Consider the following 23,047-nt stretch of genomic DNA (forward strand, 5'->3'; position numbering starts at 1 on the left):
CAAAAAAAAAAAAAAAAAAATCATTCCTTGTACCCTCACCGCATCAGATACAAACCCTCGCTGGTACCAGTCACCAATCCGAAAAAAAAAAAAGAAAAAAGAAAAACGAAAAAAGACAAAAAGAATAGAAAGGAAACAGTCTCTCTATGCTGTGTTGTTCTCTCTCTATGTGTGATCAGCGAGCACCTCACGGATCGGATCTACGTAGTTATAAATGACACAGAACGATCGCCATGCCTCGAAGACTCGCTCCAAATTGCTTGATACCGGAAAATAATAAAGGCTACACTAATTTTGAGGAAAATTCTCCTCTTCAATCGGTTCAATCCTTAGGGTTTCGTTTCTCATTTTGAACATGCATTTTCGGTTCTTGACATGAAGTTATGTGCAGAGAATGTGTTTTGTTTGAAGCTCTGGTTCTTTTGGACGATTTGATCGAGTTCTTGACGTAAAAAAACACCTAATTTACAAGTGGCAACTAGAAATGGCAGCTTCTCCAGTCAAATTCCTCTTTGGATTCTTGATGATTTCCATCACATTATGGATGCTCTTCATGTAAGTAACCTCAATTTTGGTTTATATGTATTTTATTCTTTTAACGATAATAATTTGTTTTGATCACTACTAGCTGGCAACTGAATTTTGATTAGTAATTTAGTGAGGTGGAGATTTTATGAGAGTTTTAGCTAAGTAGAATGTACTTTGCGGTGGCTGGTGACCAAAATGATTTGGTCACAGAATTTGATTGTCTGCCATACCTGAATTTTAAAGTTGAAACCTTGTGAACTTATTTTGTTTCAGAAAAGCCACTTTCTTTTCCTATTGGAAAAATGGATAACATGTTCATCATGTACCTCTCCTTGTTTGAGTTAATGCTATAGGTTTCGAATGATGAATTTGAACTTGGTACAATTCAGAAAGGTAAGTGCACAGTCTTTACTCTTTAAGATAGTATTGCATGAATTGCACTTTACTTTTACAATGTTTTGCTGCTCCGTTGGCTAGCAATTTGGTTCTCCTGACCTTTTCATCTTTTATAAACAGTTTGTCTTAAAGAACGTATCTAATAATTAAAAACAGAAGTCTAGTAGAAAAGTTTAAAAAAAGAGATGCAATTCATTTAAGCAGAAGCATCTAGAAAAGTTCTTGAATGGCACATTCTTATTGCCCTTATGCTGCAATAATAAATAGGTTAATCACCATGGTGTTAATATTATGGTTAGTGTTCATTCTTGTAGAAGTATTCTGGTGTCAATTTTAATTCTGTATCTCTTTTCAGATTTGCTTCCAGGTTGCTGGCTTGGATTTTAAGCCGAATCATTGGAGCATCTGTTGGATTTCGGGTTGGTGGATGGAAATGTTTAAGGGATGTTGTAGTGAAGTTCAGAAAGGTTAACCTTTTACATCTTTTACTGGGTCTTTTTCATTTTTGTGAAACTGAATTAATAGGGTGGTTCATCTTCTTCCACATTGTAGTAATTAAAGTCTTTCTATAAGGTATCCGTCAATTTCAGTTTATCTAGTCTCTTAGTGAATGATTTAATGTTTTTCCTTTGCTATGAAATCTTCTTCTCTATAATCTGCAAATTTTCACTCCAAAACAAATTTTTGTCGAGAAGATTCAATCAACCTGTTTCTGTTGGAAGTACAAAGCCATCTGCATTATGCATCTCTCTTTGTAAATTATTGTCGTCATTACTAAAAAGCTGCTAATTTTATCTGGCTTGTTATAAGTTACTATTCCAATGAGTAGCAGTATTTTATGTAATTTCAGATAATTGTCTACGGTCTGATCCTTTAGTTTTGATTTAATGAATGGTTTACAGAAGTGATCCAAGATTTTAATAGTTCTGTTTGGAATTGTTCCATTTATTGCTTTTAGGTAGACCATTGAAATGACCCTGACAGTTATATGTTTAAAGCCAAGTAGCATTGGTCCAGATTTTTTCCCCCTTTCCTTATTGATGTATTAGGCAGCGCTTGTTCCTTTTTCTTCTTTTTCTTCACACAAAAAGTTGCTCTCCTGTAGAACCCACCTTCATCCACCCTGTTCCCCTTTACTCTTTTCTTCAGTATGTGCAATTTCATTTGTTTCATTATGAAAGCTTAGTGCCTCCACCCTTTTTCTCAGGGTAAGAGAAATAAGTATTTCTGCCCCCATGAGATCTTGAAATTCATTTTGTTATGATTTGATCATTACAGGGTGCTATTGAATCTATATCAGTTGGAGAAATTAGGCTCAGCTTACGCCAGTCCTTGGTCAAACTTGGAGTTGGTTTCATTTCCAGGGATCCAAAGCTGCAAGTGGTAATATGTGACTTGGAAGTTGTAATGAGGCCATCTAACAAAGGCACACCTAAAACTAGAACTCAAAGATCAAAACCCCGTAATTCAGGCCGGGGAAAGTGGATGGTCTTAGCTAACATAGCAAGATTTTTGTCGGTTTCTATTACAGAATTAGTTGTAAAGGCAAGTAATATCTTAGCAAATTATATTTTGAAGGAATCGCATTATATTCATAATTCATTTCATATAACTAATCATGTACAAACTATGCGTGGATGCTAATTCTTTTGTTATTCTTTCTGTTTCTTATTTTCTCTGTCATTTTTCAATATGTTTGCATTGGGAAAAGAGAGTATGGATGTTCATGGTTGTTGTCTAAAAGAAGTTGTTATTGGATTCTGAAGAAGAGAAAGGATATGAAAGATAGAATTTTCTTTATAAACGATGGGGTATGGAATACATATAGAGTCAGAACAAGACCTAGTTCATCACACCGCATTTCTTTGTTGGAATATTATGTCATCTGCCTTTTTCTTGCTTTCATTGTGAGGTAATTGAATTTGAAAATGTTGTCCAAGGGATATGAACGAGGACTAAAACTCTGTTGGTTGAACTTGAAAATAATTGTGCAAGATCAATAGCATAAATATTTAGCTTTTTGGTTCTGTCTGAAATTATTTAAAAAAAATGGAAGTAAAAACTTTTACCTAGCTCCATCTTGAAATTGCAGAATTTGAAATATTAGTCCAGAATCCAAAAGTCAAGTGGATGTTTGCAGAGGGTTGCTGAGCTGATTAACCTATTGCCTTATAGGAGACATGGCTGGACCTTGACCTTGGCTGAACCTTGATCACACAAAGTGTGGTGGGCACACTTATATGGCCAATTAAAAACGGGGACTCTTGTCCCAACACACTGAGCTCAACCTGTCTATGCTAGGTTTGTTGCCGGTGTATCTGAATTTGTAAAGGAATAAATGATCCAAAAATAAGTAAGAAGGTGTGGGTGGAGGTGCCAAAATTGAAGTTGAAAGTTAAACAATCTTACCTTCTGAATTATTACTACTTTCAACACATTGCTTTTTGGTTCCTATTCTTTCTTCTTTTTTTATCCTTTTATTTTTATTTTTTGGGCCTGTTGTATGTATCATAGTAAGGATTATAACTAGGTTATTATAATATATTTGAAAACATTACAGACGCCCAAAGCTATGATTGAGGTTAAAGAAGTGAGAGTGGATATAACCAAAGATGGTTCCTCCAAACCAAACCTCTTCATCAAGTTACAAATATTACCTGTTGTTATTCACATGGGCGAACCACGTGTTAGTTGTGATCAATCATCCAATTTTGAGAGTGGAGGATGCATTTCTACAAGTGATGGATCATTTGGTATGATGGAAACACCTTCTGCTTCCTTCAGCTGTGAAGAATTTTCTCTCTCTTGTGAATTTGCTCATGACAGGTAATTTTCCCTTTTTATGTTCTTTTATTTAGAAAATTTACAGAATCTAAGGCTTATTATGTTCCACAAAACTATTTTTCAAAAGATTTTTTATGCATTTTTATTTTTGCATAGAAAAATTTTGAAAATATTTTTTAATCAAAGGGAAAATTGTCATGTCTAAATTTTGTCAAACTCATAAGAAGGAAAAGCACATGCTAGAAAATCACATAGCATGTACCCATAAGTTAACTAGCTACCGTTGCCAACCATCATCATTTGTCAATACTGGTCATTTGTCAAACATTATCACATTCTTCATAATAAGGAAAGAAAATATGTCTTTCAATATAATCCTAACACGACAAAAAGTTTTAACTTGATTTGTTATTTTAACAACCAAACAACAGAAATAAGTTCATTTATCAGAAAATGTTTTCTGTAGACAAGTATCTTTCTGGGAAACTAATAGATATTAAATAAATGAAAAAGAAATTTCTATATCACCAAATAATGAACAGTGTGCAACCACTTAACTTGGGAGTGGTTATCAAATGTTGCGATTATGGCCAAATATGTCTTTGGCTATGATCCTTAACCTATTGGCTTGTAATAAAGTTAATGAAAGTCCATCAGTTTATTGCCTTTCTAATTCTCAACATGTTCTCATTTAATATTTTCTATATTGGACGAATTTGATGTGCTGTGGGCCTTCTATTTCTTGAAGACTCAGTGATCACCAAATATGTGATCTTTTTTCTGTCTGGAATATTCTCAATTCCTTTTATTTAATCAAGGGCCAACTGTGACTTTGTGATGTGTTACAAGTTGAAAACCAGCTTACTAATACTATTAAGAAGGATATCAATCTTAGGGCTGGTAAAGGATTTCGAAGTCAAAGTTTATAGGGGTGCAGAAATAGATTGTGATTTAGAGTTGAGACTAGATTTAGCAAAGAACACGAGAACAGCTGAAAGCGATTGAATAGTACTTGAGGTACTGAGGCAGTAGAGGAAACGAGAGAGAGAGAGAGTGGAAAGCGAGTACCAATGCTTCTTAATCAAATACTTAAAAGTTCCATTATAAAAAGGCTAAGAAAATAACTATTTATGTGGGTATTAAGGAATAGTTAATCCTTCTAGAATTATGAATCCCAAACTTAGAAAATTCTTAAAGAACAATACTAAATAGACAAGAAGCAAACAACTTTCTAAATATTCATTTAATCCAAACATGCTCTATGGTAGAGGCATTTGCCTGGTGAATTGTGTTTGTAGAATCAACTATAGTTACTCTTTTGCATGTTGAAATGCCGCATGCTATTGTGTTTTATGTCTATGGAGTAGTGAGACTTGTGAATGTTATTTTTTATTGCTCTGTAGTACAAGACGCATGGAATGGATGTTTGCTATTGCTGGTTAGCAATAGGTTTTTGCATTTGACTTGGGTGAACTTTTGCTGTTTCAAGTTCAGGGTTTTGGAATCAAGAAGTAAGAAAAAACTCTTAGGCAATATGTTTTTTTGCTATACCTCATTGTACCTCATTGTTGTGGACTCCTGACATGACTCAATCCACTGTGAAATTTATCCTAGGAAAATAATTCATTTTTGGTTTACCATAGTGTTCTGCCAAGGGTTTTCTGCAAGGATTTCTTTAGTTGATATGCAACAGAGTTAAGGTACTTTACTGTTTATTGTAGTCCTTTCTTTTGGCCATTTCTTCCTTCTACAAAGATTTCCTTTTGTTTTCGTCTTCTTAGTTCTTTTTCATTCTCTTGCGGTCTCTCTTAATATGATTTCTTCTTTATCAAAATAAAGATGAAATTCTTATAATGGGGCTTATGGGGGCATATTCAGAGGCATTAGGAATTTTTATCTTTGCACTTCTTTGCAGGTTGACTGGTTGGTGTGTCCTCTATATATTTTGGCTGGCATGACATTTTGCATGGAGATTAGGCTGGAAAGTTGGAGCATTTATTGTTCTTCATATTGCTTTGCGCCTTTGTGCTTCCCCCTCAGGGATCTCTTCCCTTCCCCTCTATCCTTGAGAAAAATGACCTTTGTATGTGCTTGCTTCCTACTTTACCTTGTTTGGGTTCATCAGTTACAAGTTTTTGTATTCTTTCTGTTTTTTTTTTAATGCAGGGAAGTTGGTGTAATTATCCAGAATGTGGATGTTACCTGTGGTGAGGTTGCTGTGAGCCTGAATGAGAAGATTCTTTTGAAAAGAAAGACTTCAGATGCTTCTTCTAAGACGGATAAGACAGTAGTTGATTCTGTTGCTGCTAAAGATCAACATAAAAAACAATCAGCCCTTGTCGCAGTTACGAAGTATGCTTCTATGTTTCCTCAAAAGGTTTGTGAGCTTAAACTATTTAAATGGTTTTAATATGACTGCCTCCATCTTTATAGTCATTCTTCAGCTTGGTAGAATACTTATCATATTCTTCAAATTTGGGGGTGTACCAATTTTTTCAGTGATATAGATGTTAGTTGACAACTTGCTTTTTGTCTGATAGGTTAGCTTCACTTTACCAAAATTGGATGTGAGGTTTGTTCATCAAGAACATAATCTTGTTATTGAGAACAATATCATGGGCATTCAATTAAGGAGTATCAAAACTCTATGTACTGAAGATGTGGGGGAGAGCACTCGTCTTGATGTTCAGATTGATTTCAGTGAGATACATGTATGAGTAATGATTGTTGTCAAAACTCTTTGGTGTTGTAATTTTCACATTTATCTTTCAGCCTGACATCTAAATGCTGATGATTTTTTGCGTTATATTTCAGCTTCTCAGAGAAGCTGGCACTTCTGTTATGGAGATATTGAAAGTTGTCATTATCTCTTTCGTTTACATTCCACTTCAGGTAAGTCTTCAAGAATTTAATCCCTGAAGCTGAGTGTCTTTATGCAGTTGATACTTTTTGTATATATTACAGAAATTGTAGAGGATAAACAGTTGCATCAGTCCAATCGCATATGCAGCTTTGACACATAATTTTCTTGTTATGCTACTAGGATAAAGTTTGTACTGGCTGATATCTATTAGCTTTGCTTGAAAGCTAAGCAATCTTTAAACTCTTATTTTACCAGTTAATGCGTAATTTCTGCATTTGATATTGTTCAAAGGTTCTACCGATGCACCTGCATTTGATGCCATTCAGGCTTTCTAACATTGCAGCTCCAAACTAAATGAATTTCTTGTCCGATTTTGTTATTGAACTGGTGAGATAGGTAACAACCATTCTTTATGAAGATTTTGAATCTTGTGGATGAGGGAACCCATTTCTATTCTCGCACTTGGTATGTTAGAATTTCTAAGAGCCAAGTATTACCTTTGCAGTTATTGTGGTTATATTGGCCTTTTTGTGCTCTCTGTTCCTGATATCCAGTACAATTGGAGGGAGCTTCGCTTTGTTATTTCTCTCCCTCTCTAAAATTTATTTCTTTTCCCCTTTTCTAGTTTCTGTTCTTCTCATATTCATCAGATCCTCTTTTTCTTTTTTATTTTTCCTTTCGTGGTTGGCTTAGAGAGCAGCTGTAACAGGCTAGCTTATTCTTATTCTTTTTTATTTTTATTTTTTATTTATTTATTTTATTATTATTTATTTTTTTTTTTTTTTTGGAGTATTTGGGGAGTGGGAATTTGATCTTGGGCCTATATCCCAAGCCAAACATGCATTTATCACCAAGCTATGCTTGTTTATGCCAGGCTAGTTTATTCTGTAAAAGACTGGATTGATGGTAAAATTGCCTCTTCCATCATTGAGTTCCTCTCCTTCTTTTGGTTGCTGGATCCTGCTCAAGTTCTGAGTTTGGATATGAAAATTATGAATATTTTTCTCAAATTGTGGAGGGGAGAAAAATATTTTGATTTTCATAATTGTTTAACTTATGAATTCGTGTTCTAAACAACAGCTCTTTCTTAATGCATTGGCCATTCTGTAATGGTTTTTTCTAGACCATTGTTACTCTGTTTTTCCATTTCTGTTCAGCTGATTCACCAATCACCTAGAAAGGATAGACAACATGAGAGAATTGGTTCTTTCTCATGTTTCTTCTTATTATTTACTTAAGTCTTAGATATTTAATTAAATTCTTTGTTTGAACTTATGTTTTATTGAATTTATTGAATTTATTATTTTTGATTTGGTTGATTTTGCTACAACAACAACAACAACAACTAAATTTGAAACAATTTAGTCAGATTCCAGAAAATTCTCCATTCCAAACAGTTTCTGATTCCATTTAAATACCTTCCCAAATATGTTTTTACTGCACATCATTTATTTTCAATGTTTTTTATCTTCAGAAAAATAGGTCACAATTGAAGCTAAAAACAAAAAGAAATTTTTGTTTGAATCTTTTCTTTTTTTCTTTTCGCAATAAAGATGACAATTCTTTAGATGTTATCAATTCCTATTAGTTTAGGTTGTTTTGCTACAGCAATATACCTATTTTCTAATTCTAATTGATTGATTTATATCTTTTCGTGAATGAAGTTCAAATTAAGGTTTGCTGGTTTATCATATTGACTTGGTTTTTGCATGCTTTTACTTTTCAGCCTACTTCACCAGTTAGAGCTGAGATAGATGTTAAGCTGGGAGGTACACAGTGCAATATTATAATGAGTAGATTAAAGCCATTGTTGCAACTCCATTACTCAAAAAAGAAAAAAATGGTACTCCGGGAGGAAAATCCTACTCCAGTAAAGCCAAAATCAACTGATTCCAAAGCCATTATGTGGACATGTACTGTCTCAGCTCCCGAGATGACTATTGTGCTTTATAGTATCAGTGGATCGCCTTTGTATCATGTAAGTGATGTGCCATTGCACATTCTAATGTGCTTGATTGATTGGTCAAATCCGTTACAGTATGTGTTTTATTGTGCTAGTGCTACATTGCTGCACCATATCTTTTATTTTGTGGCAGACAAATGATGGTTACTCAAAATACAAGAAAAAGTTGAAAACTCTATATTTTGCAAGCTGATTGGTTATTTAATACGACCCTTGCATTCTCCATAGAAAATGTTCATTAGCTACTAATTGTTGGGACTTTTGGCGGTTGCTGGTAAAAGTTGGCAACCTTAACGTCTTTTCCACTCAACAGAAACTTCAGGAGAGGTTTGTGTAAATTCAGAAAACATAGGCATGAGAAATTTACCACAAGGAACAAAAGCATGGTTTTCAAAAATACTTTTGTGAGCTTTTAAGTGGTTCCGTGGCCAACTTTAATTCTGTTTAAGGATTGAAAAGCCTTGCTTGATTCATGGTTTTGTTTTTACTGCTTTCCTTAATTTGAACATTCTTAAATAAATTAGCAACTGGTGTTGCTGATGAATAAGGTTATGGCCACCAGATGGGGCTTGGAAATTTCAATTTTCATGCCCTAAATCACTTCCACAGAAAAGAGTGTGAAAACGCATGAAGTGAAGGTGCAAATCTCATTTTTTCTTCTTTATACTGTTATGTAATAGGTGCAGCTTTTATAAGTAAAATGCTTGTTTGGTACTAGTTTTGTTCTTTCAAGTTTGTAATAGTTAGTAAAAATTCATAGTTAGTACTTTTGGTATTTAGAGTTTCCAGCATCCATGTACAATGAATTAGTTTTCCTTTTTCCTGACAGTGCAGAAAATTAACTTCTAATTTCTCTGTGTAGTGCTGCTCACAATCCTCACATGTTTTTGCAAATAACATATCAAGCATGGGCACTACAATACATTTGGAACTTGGTGAACTAAACTTGCATATGGCAGATGAATATCAAGAATGGTTAAAAGAAAGCCCATTTGTTGTGGATTCGAATTTGGGTGCTTTACTTCATGTAGCAAGGGTTAGTGTAGATTGGGGCAAAAAGGATATCGAATTGTCTGAAGAGAGTGGTATGAGATGTAAATTAGTTCTCTCTGCTGATGTGACTGGTATGGGTGTTTGTTTTAACTTCAAACGTGTAGAATCACTTATAGTGACTGCTATTTCCTTTCAAGCTCTCCTGAAAAGTCTATCTGCTTCTGGAAAAAGAACAATCCAGAGCCGAAGTGTGCGATCATCGAAACCATCAGGGAAGGGGATCCAAGTACTGAAATTTACTCTGGAAAAGTGTTCTGTAAATTTTTGTGGTGAATCAAGTTTGGAAAATGCAGTTGTTGCTGATCCCAAGCGCGTTAATTATGGATCACAGGGTGGTCGTGTTGTAATTAGTGTCTCAGATGATGGCACACCACGTACTGCAAGTGTAATATCCACTGTTTCTGATGATTGTAAGAAGTTGATATATTCTCTTTCTCTTGACATCATCCATTTGACTTTGTGTGTGAACAAGGAGCAGCAATCTACAGAGGTGGAACTTGAAAGAGCAAGGTCTATTTATCAAGAACATTTGGAGGAGCATAGATTTGATACAAAAGTAACATTATTTGATATGCAGAACGCAAAATTCGTACGGCGTTTTGGTGGTCTTAAAGGGATTGCTATTTGCTCTCTGTTCAGTGCTACTGACATTAAAGTCAGGTGGGAGCCTGATGCACATTTATCTATAATTGAACTTGTTCTACGACTGAAGTTACTGGTACACAATCAAAAACTCCAAGGACATGGTAGCGAAAACATGGGAGAAGCCTCTAGCATGAGAGACTCTGAACAGAAAAAAGATGCCTCCTCGGAATCTGGACATATTGATAAACCTAAGAAAAAAGAAACCATTTTTGCTGTTGATGTGGAAATGTTGAACATATCTGCTGCAGCTGGAGATGGGGTTGATGTGGTAGTGCAGGTTCAATCAATCTTTTCTGAGAATGCCCGTATAGGAGTACTTCTTGAAGGACTTATGCTTTGTTTTAATGGGGCCAGAGTACTGAAAAGTGGTAGAATGCAAATTTCTCGTATTCCAAGTGCTTCTAGTAATTCTTCTGATCCAAAATTGCCAGTGGCTATGATATGGGATTGGGTGATTCAAGGACTTGATGTTCATGTTAGCATGCCATTCAGGTTAGAGTTGCGTGCCATTGATGATTCTGTTGAAGATATGTTGAGGGCTTTGAAGCTTGTGGTTGCTGCTAAAACTCAACTTAGTTTTCCCATGAAAAAGGAAAGCTCAAAGCCTACAAAGCCTAGTTCAACTAAGTTTGGACGTGTGAAGTTTTGTATACGCAAGCTAACTGCTGATATTGAAGAAGAACCACTGCAGGGTTGGCTTGATGAGCACTATCAACTGATGAAGAATGAGGCCAATGAGCTAGCTGTGAGGTTGAAGTTCCTTGATGAATTTATTTCCAAAGTTAACCAGTCTCCTAAACCTGCTGAAACTAATGATCCCACTGTTGAAAGGAAGGTTATTTATGATGGGGTTGAGATCGATGTACAAGATCCTTCAGCAATTCAGAAAATTCAGGAAGAGATTTACAAACAATCATTTAGATCATATTACCAGGCATGCCAGAAGCTAGTACCTTCTGAAGGTTCAGGTGCTTGTAGGGAAGGGTTTCAGTCTGGTTTCAAGTTTACCCCCAAAAGAACTTCTCTTATATCCATTTCTGCTACAGATTTGGATTTAACCTTGACAAGGATTGATGGTGGAGATGATGGGATGATAGAGGTTGTAAAAAAGCTCGATCCTGTCTGCCGTGAAGAGGATATACCATTTGCTCGACTCTATGGGAGTAATATTTTATTGCGTACTGGCTCTCTGACTGTTCAGATAAGAGATTACACATTTCCTCTTTTTGCAGCTACTGCTGGTAAATGTGAAGGTCGTCTTGTGCTAGCACAGCAGGTAAGGTTCAATTTCTGCTTCTCAATCTCTTCTCTTTCCTTCCCAGACTGATGTTTCATATGCGTTTTTTTTTTTCCCAGCATACAGTCATGTGCCTACTCGGGCTGCTACATTCTTGCAATAAATAAATATATATTAGTAGTAGTTAACTAATTTGAGGGCATTATATAATATCATTTTCAGAATATTTTTGGTCAATGATAAACTTTAATATTACTTTTGATGTTCAACGATAAATTATTGTTTTTTTACATTTTAATATTAAACGATAAATTCTTCCTTCATGTACAATAGAGTTGGCCTGTAATAAAGACATTTTGGAAACAGATTCTAGATGCTATTGAAATGTTGACTGTAATAAGGGTGACATAATATTGGTCCCATCACAAAATGAGTAAATATCATGAACTCTTTCGTTGGAGCACCTGTTCAAAATAAATAGGTCAAGCAGGTCCAAATTATTTTCTTTATGCAAATAATGGGGCTGAATATTTTCTTTTCTAGAAGGTAGAGTTCAATAGCAACAGTGAGTCCAGAAGGTAGAATTTAATAGCAACAGTGAGGTAGACCATAGATCATTACCGAAATACTTGATTGATGGCCTAATCCCATTTCTTTTTAATCTAATCACTTAAGAGAATTTTTTTAGACTCCTAGTTTCTCTTTGGAAGACCATGTCTCTTTATTCTTCTTTATTAATTAGTCAACTAAACCTAGCACAAATATACAATTTGATAGTGAAATTCAAGAATTTACAATGAACTCATGGAGGACCTTGGGATACATAATTGCTACTGTTTTGAATATGGCATATTTGGAAGATCTAAATATCAAATGTGTCCTTCATTTAAAAGAGGTTTGATTTTCTAGTAGCCAACCTTTACCATGCTTCGAGAATAGCAAACTGCTAGAATCATATGCTGGTCGTAATTTTTTTTAGTATTATTATTTTTCTTGAAATAATCATTGATATCTTTTTTTTGTCTATATGTTACATTGTTCTATATTGGGCTGCAATCCTCTGTATTATGTCTTTGCATCTGTGTGCTAGTCTTTCTTTCTCTAATTATAGCTGTTCTTCCCTTGAATTAGGCAACCAGCTTTCAGCCCCAAGTTTACCAAGATGTCTTCATTGGGAGGTGGAGAAAAGTCTCCTTGCTCCGTTCAGCCAGTGGCACAACACCTCCAATGAAAAATTACTTTGATTTGCCTCTATATTTTGAGAAAGCCGAAGTGTCTTTTGGAGTAGGTTATGAACCATCTTTTGCTGATATAAGCTATGCTTTTACTGTTGCTCTTCGGAGGGCCAATTTAAGTGTCAGAAATCCTGGGCCGCTCGTTCAACCACCAAAAAAAGAGCGTAGCTTGCCATGGTGGGATGACATGAGAAATTACATTCATGGAAATATCACCTTAGGCTTTAATGAAACTAGGTGGTACATTCTTGCGTCACCTGATCCTTATGAAAAGCTTGACAAGCTCCTAATTACATCTGGTTCCATGGAGATCCAGCAATCAGATGGTCGCATTTATATGTCTGCAAAGGATTTTAAGATTTTTGTGAGCAGTATGGAGAGTTTGGCAAATAGCTGTGGCTCAAAACTTCCTAGTGGTGTATATGGTGCTTTCCTTGAAACCCCAGTTTTTACTGTTGAAGTCTTAATGGATTGGGATTGTGATTCTGGCACTCCACTGAATCATTATCTATTTGCACTTCCTAATGAAGGGAAACCTCGAGAAAAAGTTTTTGATCCCTTCAGATCTACATCTCTGTCGCTCCGGTGGAATTTCTCTTTAAGACCCTCTATTCCTTCATGTGAGAATCTATCTTCTAATCCACCTCGCAAGACTGAAAATGCTTCGATTGTTCCAACAACACTGAGTGTTGGTGCTCATGATTTTGCGTGGTTAAATAAGTTCTGCGTCTTGAATTATCTTCCTCCCTACAAATTACGTCTTTTTTCTCGGTTTCCTCGTTTTGGGGTTCCCAGAATTCCCCGGTCAGGAAATTTGTCATTAGACAGAGTGATAACAGAATTTTTTCTCCGTTTGGATGCTTCACCCACTTGTATAAAAAATATGCCACTGGATGACGATGATCCTGCAAAAGGACTAACCTTTAATATGGCAAAGCTGAAATATGAAATCTGTTTTGGTCGGGGTAAACAACAAAAGTACACTTTTGAATGCAAGCGAGAAACTCTTGATCTTGTTTACCAGGGGATTGACCTTCACATGCCTAAGGCTTTCTTAGACAAAGAAAATTCTACTAGTATTGCAAAAATAGTTCAAATGACAAGGAAAAATAGCCAACCTTCAGCTGTGGACAAAGCACCTAGTGAAAAAAGCAATAACAGTAGTGGTTGCAATGAGAAGCACCGGGATGATGGATTTCTTTTGACATGTGATTATTTCACAATCAGAAAGCAAACACCAAAGGCTGATGGTGCAAGGCTAACAGCGTGGCAAGAGGCTGGGAGAAGAAATCTTGAGATGACATATGTGAGGTCTGAGTTTGAAAATGGGAGTGAGAGTGATCACGCACGATCTGACCCAAGTGATGATGATGGATACAATGTGGTTATCGCTGACAGTTGTCAGAGAATTTTTGTTTATGGTCTCAAGCTCCTATGGAATATTCCAAATAGAGATGCAGTTTGGTCTTGGGTTGGTGGATTGGCCAAAGCCTTTCAACCTCCCAAGCCTTCCCCTTCTCGACAGTATGCACAGAGGAAATTGCGTGAGGAGAGCCAGTCACATACTGAAACTGAAGCAAAGCAAGATGATATCTCTAAGCCCCCTTCTACCAGCACTAATGCTGATTCCCCTTCTCAACATGCAGAGACTTCTCCAGCAAATCCAGCTAAAATAGAGTATTTATCTGCTGCTGCATTTGGTATGTCTTGTTGTTTGTTTGAGATTGTTAATTTGTAGTTATATGTTGGTTTATGGAAATGATTCTTCATTACCATTCTTTGCTCCATTGCAAAAAAAATTAAAAAAAAAAGAAAAAAAAAAAAAAGCAAACATCACTAGAAATATAATTTTGCATGTGACATTTACATTCTAAAACTTCGACTAACTTCACATATTATTAAGGGTTTTAGCTAAGAGATATTTATATGCTTTGCTTCTATTGCCAGCAACAAATGCAAGTACAGATGACCCTGAAGAGGAAGGGACTCGTCATTTCATGGTGAATGTTATTGAGCCACAGTTCAATCTCCACTCAGAAGAAGCTAATGTAAGCTGTTAATTTCACTTAAAGAATGTGTTATTTCATTTAATGATGTAGTTATCATGCTAACTTTTTTTTTTCTTTTTTTTTTTTGGGTGATACAATTCAAGTTAAAATCTTGCAGTTTTATGTTCTTTATTATTAATTTTCACTTGTGCCTAGTCCTTTATTCTTATTTTGGTTATAGTGTACTACTATGGGTATTGTAGGCTTGTTCAGAAGAATTAAACTGATCTTCAGGCTTATCAAAGAAAAATGAAACTGAAATATAAGTTGCTATTACTATGATGGATAGCAATGTGATTTTTGAAATGCAGTCATCTTAATATCACATTTTAATTTTTGTTGTTGAAATTAATTAGGCATTTCAATTACTTCTACATATGCAGCAGTTGAATTATAAATGCGAGTTCAATCTTATTATATGATGTAGTTTTGCTGCAACTGTGACCCATTTAGCTAATTCATTGTGTGCTTAGGCTTGCCTTCTAGTTCCGTGCTAAGATTTCATTTTTGTGAAGTTTGAATATGAAAAAAATAAAACAATCATTGTAGTCAAATTTGAGCCCGTATTTGGCTGTTTAAACTAACAACTGTACTATCTCCCCCCCTATGTTCTTGCTTGTTTGTTCATATGTAATTCTGGATGAGACAATAAGTTTATGCGTATTTATGTTATTCGATAAAGGTGTAAATGATGTAGTTGCATTATAAAGCATGTGAATATAATCTTATCTTCTACTGTTTTGTATATGAAGGTATCTTTTTGGTTGTATTTTCCTCTAATTGAATTATTTTTGTTTTTCACATGAAGTGTACGATTAAGATCCATACTTAGATATTTGTCAGATCACAAACATCTTACTATATATTTTCAGCATTCTTACGAATTGAAAACTATCCTAGATTCTATCTAATGAAACATCTAAACTATCATTTCTTATGGTCTCGGATTAAACTGTTTTGCCCAACAGGGTAGATTCCTGCTTGCTGCTGTTAGTGGTCGTGTTTTAGCCAGATCATTTCATTCTATTCTCAATGTTGGAAAGGAGATTATTGAACAAGCACTCGGCAGTGGAAATGAGCAACTTCCTGAATCTGTACCTGAAATGACATGGAAGCGCATGGAGTTCTCTGTGATGTTGGAGCATGTGCAGGCTCATGTTGCACCAACTGATGTTGATCCTGGCGCTGGACTGCAGTGGCTTCCAAAAATTCGAAGAAGCTCTCCCAAAGTGAAGCGTACTGGTGCTCTACTTGAAAGAGTATTTATGCCATGTGATATGTACTTCCGCTATACAAGACACAAAGGCGGGACTCCGGAACTGAAGGTTAAACCACAAGTTTACTTGTTCATTGGAGATTTTATCTCATTACTAAATTTAAGCATGTCATTTATAGATTTGTGTTTGCATAGTTATTTTCTTTTTAAATGCTGTCTCCTCTGTGGTTAATCAATTGAATGTTGGCTGTTTATCTAATTTGATTCTTAATTTGAACAATGCGCTTGTCTTTGATTTATTCTGCCAGGTGAAACCTCTGAAAGAGCTCACTTTCAATACTGATAATATAACAGCAACAATGACATCTCGCCAGTTTCAGGTTATGCTGGATGTGTTGACCAATCTCCTCTTTGCTCGGCCTCCCAAGTAAGAATGTGAATCTTTTTTTTTTTTTTTTTTTTTTTTACTTTTTGGGAATTACATATTTTCATCTTTCCTTTTTGAAATCTAAAGTTAATTTGCTGTGCCTACTATTACTACCAGTTGTCTGTGTCCCCATGCCTTTTGCATGTCATATGGCTTCCATCTGAGCGTCATATGTTAAATATTGCTTTCTTTCTTTTTCTTCTACCATTATAGCAGGTTCAGAAAACATATGTATGCCGCTAATTATCTCATTCATCTCCGTTTTTTTCTTGCTTTCCCTTCATCTTTCACTCTCTAAAATAAATGATTAAAAAAGGGAAATTAATTAGAGAAAGGAAGAGGATGCACAAGGAACAGCCCGATTAGTTCTCCTCAAGATAATGAAAGGATAAAAAAGATAGAGTTCTTGCTCCTGTACTGTAATTAAGGGCTTATTAAATAAGTAAAATTTTAAATGTTCAAGGTACTTTCTGTTTTAGATGGTTATTAGAAGCTTGTGCACATTTTTCAGTATTTATATAAACTTACTACTAATTTAGATATTGTGCAAAAAGTTTTATCTCTGACATTTATCTACTCAATTGATCTTGTGACATAATTGCAATTTTTTCCCCTCTTCAAGCTGATTTGAGTGACATATTTGATTCAGGCCTAGAAAGAGTAATTTGTCATATCTAACTGAAGACGATGAAGATGTCGAAGAAGAGGCAGACGAGGTGGTGCCTGATGGTGTAGAAGAGGTAGAACTTGCTAAAGTCAACCTTGAACAGAAAGAAAGGGAACAGAAGTTGATACTTGGTGACATCAGGAAGTTGTCTCTCTATGAAAGTACTGGAGACCTACATCCAATGAAGGAAGGGGAATTGTGGATGCTCACTGGTGGAAGATCCATCTTGGTGAGAGGCAAAGCTTGTGATTAAATCTTTACTTAAGCAGTTCTATTAATTTTCTTCACAATTATTTTGGGTGGTTACATTTTATTTAAATAATGTTTTTTCCAGGTTTAGTTCTCTTAGAATATTTTCTAATGTTCTCTACTTATCAAGCTGCTGAGAGAACTTATAGGTGACATGATCTTGTATTAAGAGAATTCCTGAAAACTTATAGCGGTTGTAGTGCTACATTCCCTTACCCCCTTGCATTATCTCTTAAGAATATGCACATGGAATTAAGTTACAGTGGGTTTCAATTCGAAGTTGTTTTGACATTCCCGCAGCCATGTCTTGGAGAGTTGGACAGCTTACCATACACATAAGTTAATGCGTCCTTCTGTGACACTTGAAAATTGAAATTTTTTGGTACTTGGAAAAAGATGATTGACATATTTATGTTTTGGATTGTCATGGAGTATTTGTTGTATGGAATTTTTTTAATGTAATCACCATATTAGATGTAGGGGATGGATGGATATATTATGCTATATTGTTGATATTATGCTTTGCTTTATTTGGTTGGTTATATTATCTGTCTTTGTAGGTGGAGCATGTTAACAAACAATTATTTGTTTGTATATTGTGTTTAGATTTATTTTGAATTTTGTATATTTAACAGTTTAAAGAAGTTGCTTAATGTAACTTGTCTAATAAATAGGATTGAGAATCCTGGCATGATTAGTTAAACAGGTTGCATTCACGTTAGCCATTTTTGTATTGTACTTGTGTGTTGACCCATTTATGACATGATTAACAAATTGCTAACCCTATTGTGTCATACAAATATTAACTGATCAAGCTTCACCTCTCCAGGTGCAAGGACTGAAGAAAGAGCTTGTAAATGCTAAGAAGTCTAGGAAGGAAGCATCTGCATCATTAAGATTGGCTCTGCAGAAAGCTGCACAGCTACGACTAATGGAGAAGGAGAAGAACAAAAGTCCATCCTATGCAATGCGTATATCTTTGAAAATTAACAAAGTGGTTTGGAGCATGCTTATAGATGGTAAATCTTTTGCTGAGGCCGAGATAAATGACATGGTTAGTATCCAAATATTCTGCATTCTGTTCTAAATAGTAAAGAAATATCAGTGCTAGCTTTAAAAATTCTCATGGCGATAATGATAGCTTGGAGTTCAAATATTGGATATATGAAGTTAAATGTTGTATTGGCTGGATAAAAAGGAAGGAAATAGAATAAGAAACCTAATGGGAATTGAATGTGAAAACTTTTCTATCCAATGTGTCACTAAATGAATAAACACTCATTGAATCACAACTTTTATTCAGATATGTAATTTAAATGGTGAAGTGATAGTGGTGGTGGCAGGCAGGGCAGGTGTTGGTGGGAGCAAGGTGGAAGTGATGGTGGTGAGGGCATAATTAAGTAATAAAGCAATCTAATTGATGTTACATCAATTTTTTGTTTGTAGTGGACATTCCATGACTTAAAAGTACCGGTGATTGCATGATGTGATCAGCATCGCAATACATTAGATATTTTCTTGTTGTAACCAAACAAACTAGACTTGTAAATCATAAATTAATTTGTGATTACATTACAACTTTGATGTTAATTTTAAAATAATAATAAAAGAAAAGGCATGCAATATCTTCCATTTAAAGCATAACCAGAATGCTCTGCATTGTCTAGAAATGCTAGTGACTCTGCTTTCAAGTGCATTTTTGGTGACAATTTCGTTTTTCAAAGATGTGTGACAAGGTTTTACTTGTTTGTGTTTCTTTGATCCTCAGATCTTTGATTTTGACCGAGATTACAAGGATGTCGGTGTTGCTTTGTTTACAACAAAATATTGTGTTGTGAGAAACTGCCTTCCTAATGCAAAGTCTGACATGGTCCTATCAGCATGGAATCCTCCACCGGATTGGGGAAAGTATGCACTTTTTTCTATCTGTTTGCTTCAGTTAGTGGTTCTTTTGTTCTATTATTCTTTTTAAGTTGAAGCTTTCATAATCCAAGTTTGTGCATTAATAGTTATGTCACTGTACTGCACATGTTTTGTATTTTTTGTGATCTCATTTCTAATATCATTTCTTATATAACATAGTAACAGATTTAAGTATAAATTATTTTTTATTTTGTCCTTTAACAAAATTGCAACATCAACTTTTTTGGCTGCAGGAAGGTAATGCTTCGTGTAGATGCAAAGCAAGGACTTCCAAAGGATGGAAATTCCTGCATTGAGCTTTTCCAGGTAATTTAGTTATTATCTTTCATGAATCATAATGGGAAGAAAAAAAAAATCAAAAGAAAAATGTCATAACCCTGAAATGTATAGCTGCATGAAATTTCAATCCAGTTCTAACAACGCACATTGCAGACGAAAACAAAATCTGGTTTTTGGGAGATGGATTTATTATCCTGTTGTCAATTATGATTTAATCTTTTTTTTCTCTTTGTTCATTCATTTTTTTTCTTTGGACTTTTCAGAGTGATCGTCTAATCAAAACGAGATGTGGGGTACAAACTATGTGAATGTATCTTTCCATCAGTTAAAAGTCCACATGTCTAAGGTTCATGTGTCTTAGAGGATATGGTTGTATAACAATAAAAATTAAAAGGGAATGCTTAGAATGGAAGTAATGAGGTGTTAGTTCTCTTGCTAGCTTATAATTTGAAGCATAGAAGCTTCGTAGATGTACATAGAGGAAACTGTGAATCACTTACTCATCCATCATTAACTTGTACTTCAATTATGAGCTTTTATTGAATGTTTCTAAGGACAAGAAGGAATTGCATTATGGAGCAGTTTCTGAGTCAAAGAAGTTATTACCTTTCAGCTATTCCTTCCTTTTCTTTGTTTGGTTGGGGGATGGAGGGAGATGAATAACACTTTTAAAGGGGAGGTTGGTTTAGTCCTAAATTGAAAATGTCCTGCTTAAATATCTTTGTTTTTGGGATAGGCAAAATCTCGGATGCAAGTTTTTACCTTTCTGTATCAAGATTGGTGTTAGCACTATTAGTATATCATCTATATTTTGTGTTCGGGAATTGTTTCCTGGGGTTTCTGTTTGACAAATTAGACATTCGGCTGATGATTGCTTAACATAATCTCTTCCTTTTTACTTCAGGTAGAGATTTATCCCCTTAAGATTCATTTGACAGAGACCATGTACAGGATGATGTGGGAGTATTTCTTCCCAGAAGAAGAACAAGATTCACAAAGGCGGCAGGTTAGTTGAAAACTGCAATGATTCTGAGTTGGTGAAAAAAAAAAAAGCCAAATAAGAAGGCATTTTAATTATGATGCTTAGTTTGGTGTCATTTTGTGAAATCAGGAAGTTTGGAAAGTTTCAACTACTGCTGGTGCAAGACGTGTAAAGAAAGGTTTGTTACTCCATTTGCCTTCTTCATGATATAGTCACCTATCAAAAGAGTCTGGTGTGACATCCAAACTTATGATTCAGGGGCAGAGTTGAGGAGAACATCTTCTTTTGACAGAACATGGGAGGAGTCTCTTGCAGAATCTGTTGCTGCTGAACTCGTCCTGCAGGCTCATTCTAAAATGGACTTGGTTGGATCTATTGAACCATCAGATGAATCCTCTAAAAGCAAATCGAAAGATTCCAAGCTTATAAAGTCTGGCCGTTCATCACACGAAGAAAAAAAGATCGGAAAGTCAACTGAAGAGAAGAGGTCTCGACCTCGAAAAGTCATGGAGTTTCACAATATTAAGATCAGTCAGGTGGATGACTGTTTTTTGTGAATTATAATGCAATTATTTTGTTTGTAATATTTTGTTTGAAAGCTAACATTTTATATTACTCTCTTGTAGGTTGAGCTACAGATTACTTATGAAAGCTCTAGATTTAATCTGCATGAGCTTAAATTGCTGATGGATACATTTCACCGTGTTGAATTCACTGGGACTTGGAGGAGGCTGTTCTCACGAGTAAAGAAGCATGTTGTTTGGGGAACCCTGAAGTCTGTGACAGGAATGCAGGTAATTAGTTTTCTGTCTCTCTATCTAAAACACTGTTACTAACGGTATCCGTCTCTGAGTATATGTATGTGCACAATGGTATCCGTCTCTTGTGTATATGTATGTGCTCCATCTCTGGGGAGCAAATTTTTGCTTACTATAAGAATAGCAGCATTCTCATAGACCCTGAACCTGTTTTGCTATTATGGTGCAGCTGATTATTTGCTACCCTTCAAGTTCAATAGGTTATCAAAATCCAAGGAAAAACTGAATTCTATTATTTCTTTTGAAAGTGATGAGCTGGAACTGCTTCTTTATCTTGAAATTCAGAAGTAAACTTGCAAATATAGAGCATATATTCTTCTTTCTTTCTGGAAACATGAGAGAGCATAAATTTCACTAGCTAATTTAAATCAAAATTTGTTTGGTGATTCTACACCCAACTATGCAGTAATCATAAGCTCACCTCTTTCCAAGTGGTACCTTGACGCTTTCTGTTGGTTTTGCAGGGTAAGAAATTCAAAGACAAATCAAATACTCAAAAGGAGCCCAGTGGACCAAGCGTCCCTGACATTGAACTTCATTTTAGTGATAACGAGGGAAGTCAGGCTGGGAAATCTGATCAGTATCCAAACTTTCTCAAGCGTCCAAGTGATGGAGCAGGTGATGGATTTGTTACTTCCATAAAGGGTCTCTTCAGTACTCAACGCCGCAAGGCCAAGGCATTTGTACTGCGAACTATGAGGGGTGAAGGGGATAATGATTTCCAGGGTGAGTGGAGTGAAAGTGATGTAGAATTCTCCCCCTTTGCTAGGCAGCTCACCATTACAAAAGCTAAGAAACTTATCCGGCGGCACACAAAGAAATTCCGGTCAAGAAAAGGTTAGTTTGATTTTTTTTTTTTTTTCCCTTAACGTATACTCTTGAATTGCTTCCTTTCCTTTCACATTTTGGATCTCATGATCCAGTTGTCTGATTCTTATAGTTTATTCAAATTTATCTAAGTATTGATGCACCCATCGCATTCTCGTAGTCTTGATAAAATGTGACACTCACAAATTCATTCTGTATTCAGGTTCATCCTCACAAAGAGAATCTTCACTTCCATCATCACCAATTGAAACCACTCCATTTGAAGCATTTGAAAGTGATTCTTCCAGTGAATCTTCACCTTATGAGGATTTTCAAGAGCAACTCGAGCAACTTCAAGGTGACTTTTAAAGGCTTTATGCTGATGCAATCTATGACTTGGTTGCCAGTCAACAGAATATATGATTGAAATTTGCTTCTTACCGCTACTAAAGTTGATGGCACCTTGGAAAATATAAAATCAGCCGAAGCCATTTTGAAATAAGATTCCTTGTCATTAGACACTTTTAGTGGCTATTTTTTTTTTCCTTTTTATTTTTATTTTTATTTATTTATTTATTTTTTGGCTTCACAGCTGTGTTTAGTTTTGTAGCTTCCAAGTAGATATGAAAACGCTCTTAAAATCTTCATACAAGCTAGCATAATCCCACAAAGTTGTACATATTTCGAATATTTTAAATATTTTGGAAATAAAAGAATGGCGGATCTTTTTGAAAGTAGTTTGCATGATAAGGTTGGCAAAATTATTCAGTCTTTGAAGAAAGGGTATCAGACTATCAGTATCGTTGTGCTACGAGACAAATACCTGAACTTCTTTCCTGATACATGAGATGTCGGCTATTCTCATTGTGCTGTGAGTCCAAGCCCATTGTTCAGCTGGACGAGTCAACAATTAATACAAATCCTCCA

The 23,047-nt window shown here is 35.3% G+C and overlaps 1 protein-coding gene across 1 annotated transcript; it reads left to right on the top strand.

Moving 5' to 3' along the window:
• Positions 1-31: 31 nt before the first annotated feature.
• SAB (HYPERSENSITIVE TO PI STARVATION 4) lies at positions 32-22,854 on the top strand. Its single transcript, XM_020678123.3, has 23 exons — positions 32-555; positions 1,280-1,391; positions 2,203-2,469; positions 3,485-3,750; positions 5,875-6,085; positions 6,249-6,419; positions 6,523-6,600; positions 8,298-8,549; positions 9,397-11,508; positions 12,601-14,404; positions 14,652-14,752; positions 15,721-16,077; positions 16,277-16,395; positions 17,045-17,291; positions 18,141-18,365; positions 19,080-19,219; positions 19,468-19,540; positions 20,418-20,519; positions 20,625-20,673; positions 20,754-21,031; positions 21,122-21,289; positions 21,778-22,150; positions 22,344-22,854. Exons 1-23 carry the CDS (start codon positions 485-487, stop codon positions 22,487-22,489), a joined length of 7,722 nt encoding a protein of 2,573 aa, XP_020533782.1. The 5' UTR covers positions 32-484; the 3' UTR covers positions 22,490-22,854.
• The last annotated feature ends 193 nt before the right edge of the window (positions 22,855-23,047 follow it).

Source organism: Jatropha curcas, chromosome 9 (genome assembly GCF_041381405.1).
Source record: "Jatropha curcas cultivar XTBG-Jc1 chromosome 9, XTBG_Jcur_1.0, whole genome shotgun sequence".
Taxonomy (NCBI): domain Eukaryota; kingdom Viridiplantae; phylum Streptophyta; class Magnoliopsida; order Malpighiales; family Euphorbiaceae; genus Jatropha; species Jatropha curcas.

Bases quoted from the DNA above. Each gene is read 5' to 3' on its own strand.
- SAB (XM_020678123.3), top strand. From the start codon at position 485: ATGGCAGCTTCTCCAGTCAAATTCCTCTTTGGATTCTTGATGATTTCC. The intron at 6,086-6,248 runs GTTTGTGAGCTT...TTTGTCTGATAG, and splicing joins CTTCTATGTTTCCTCAAAAG to GTTAGCTTCACTTTACCAAA. The intron at 14,753-15,720 runs GTAAGCTGTTAA...TTTGCCCAACAG, and splicing joins TCCACTCAGAAGAAGCTAAT to GGTAGATTCCTGCTTGCTGC.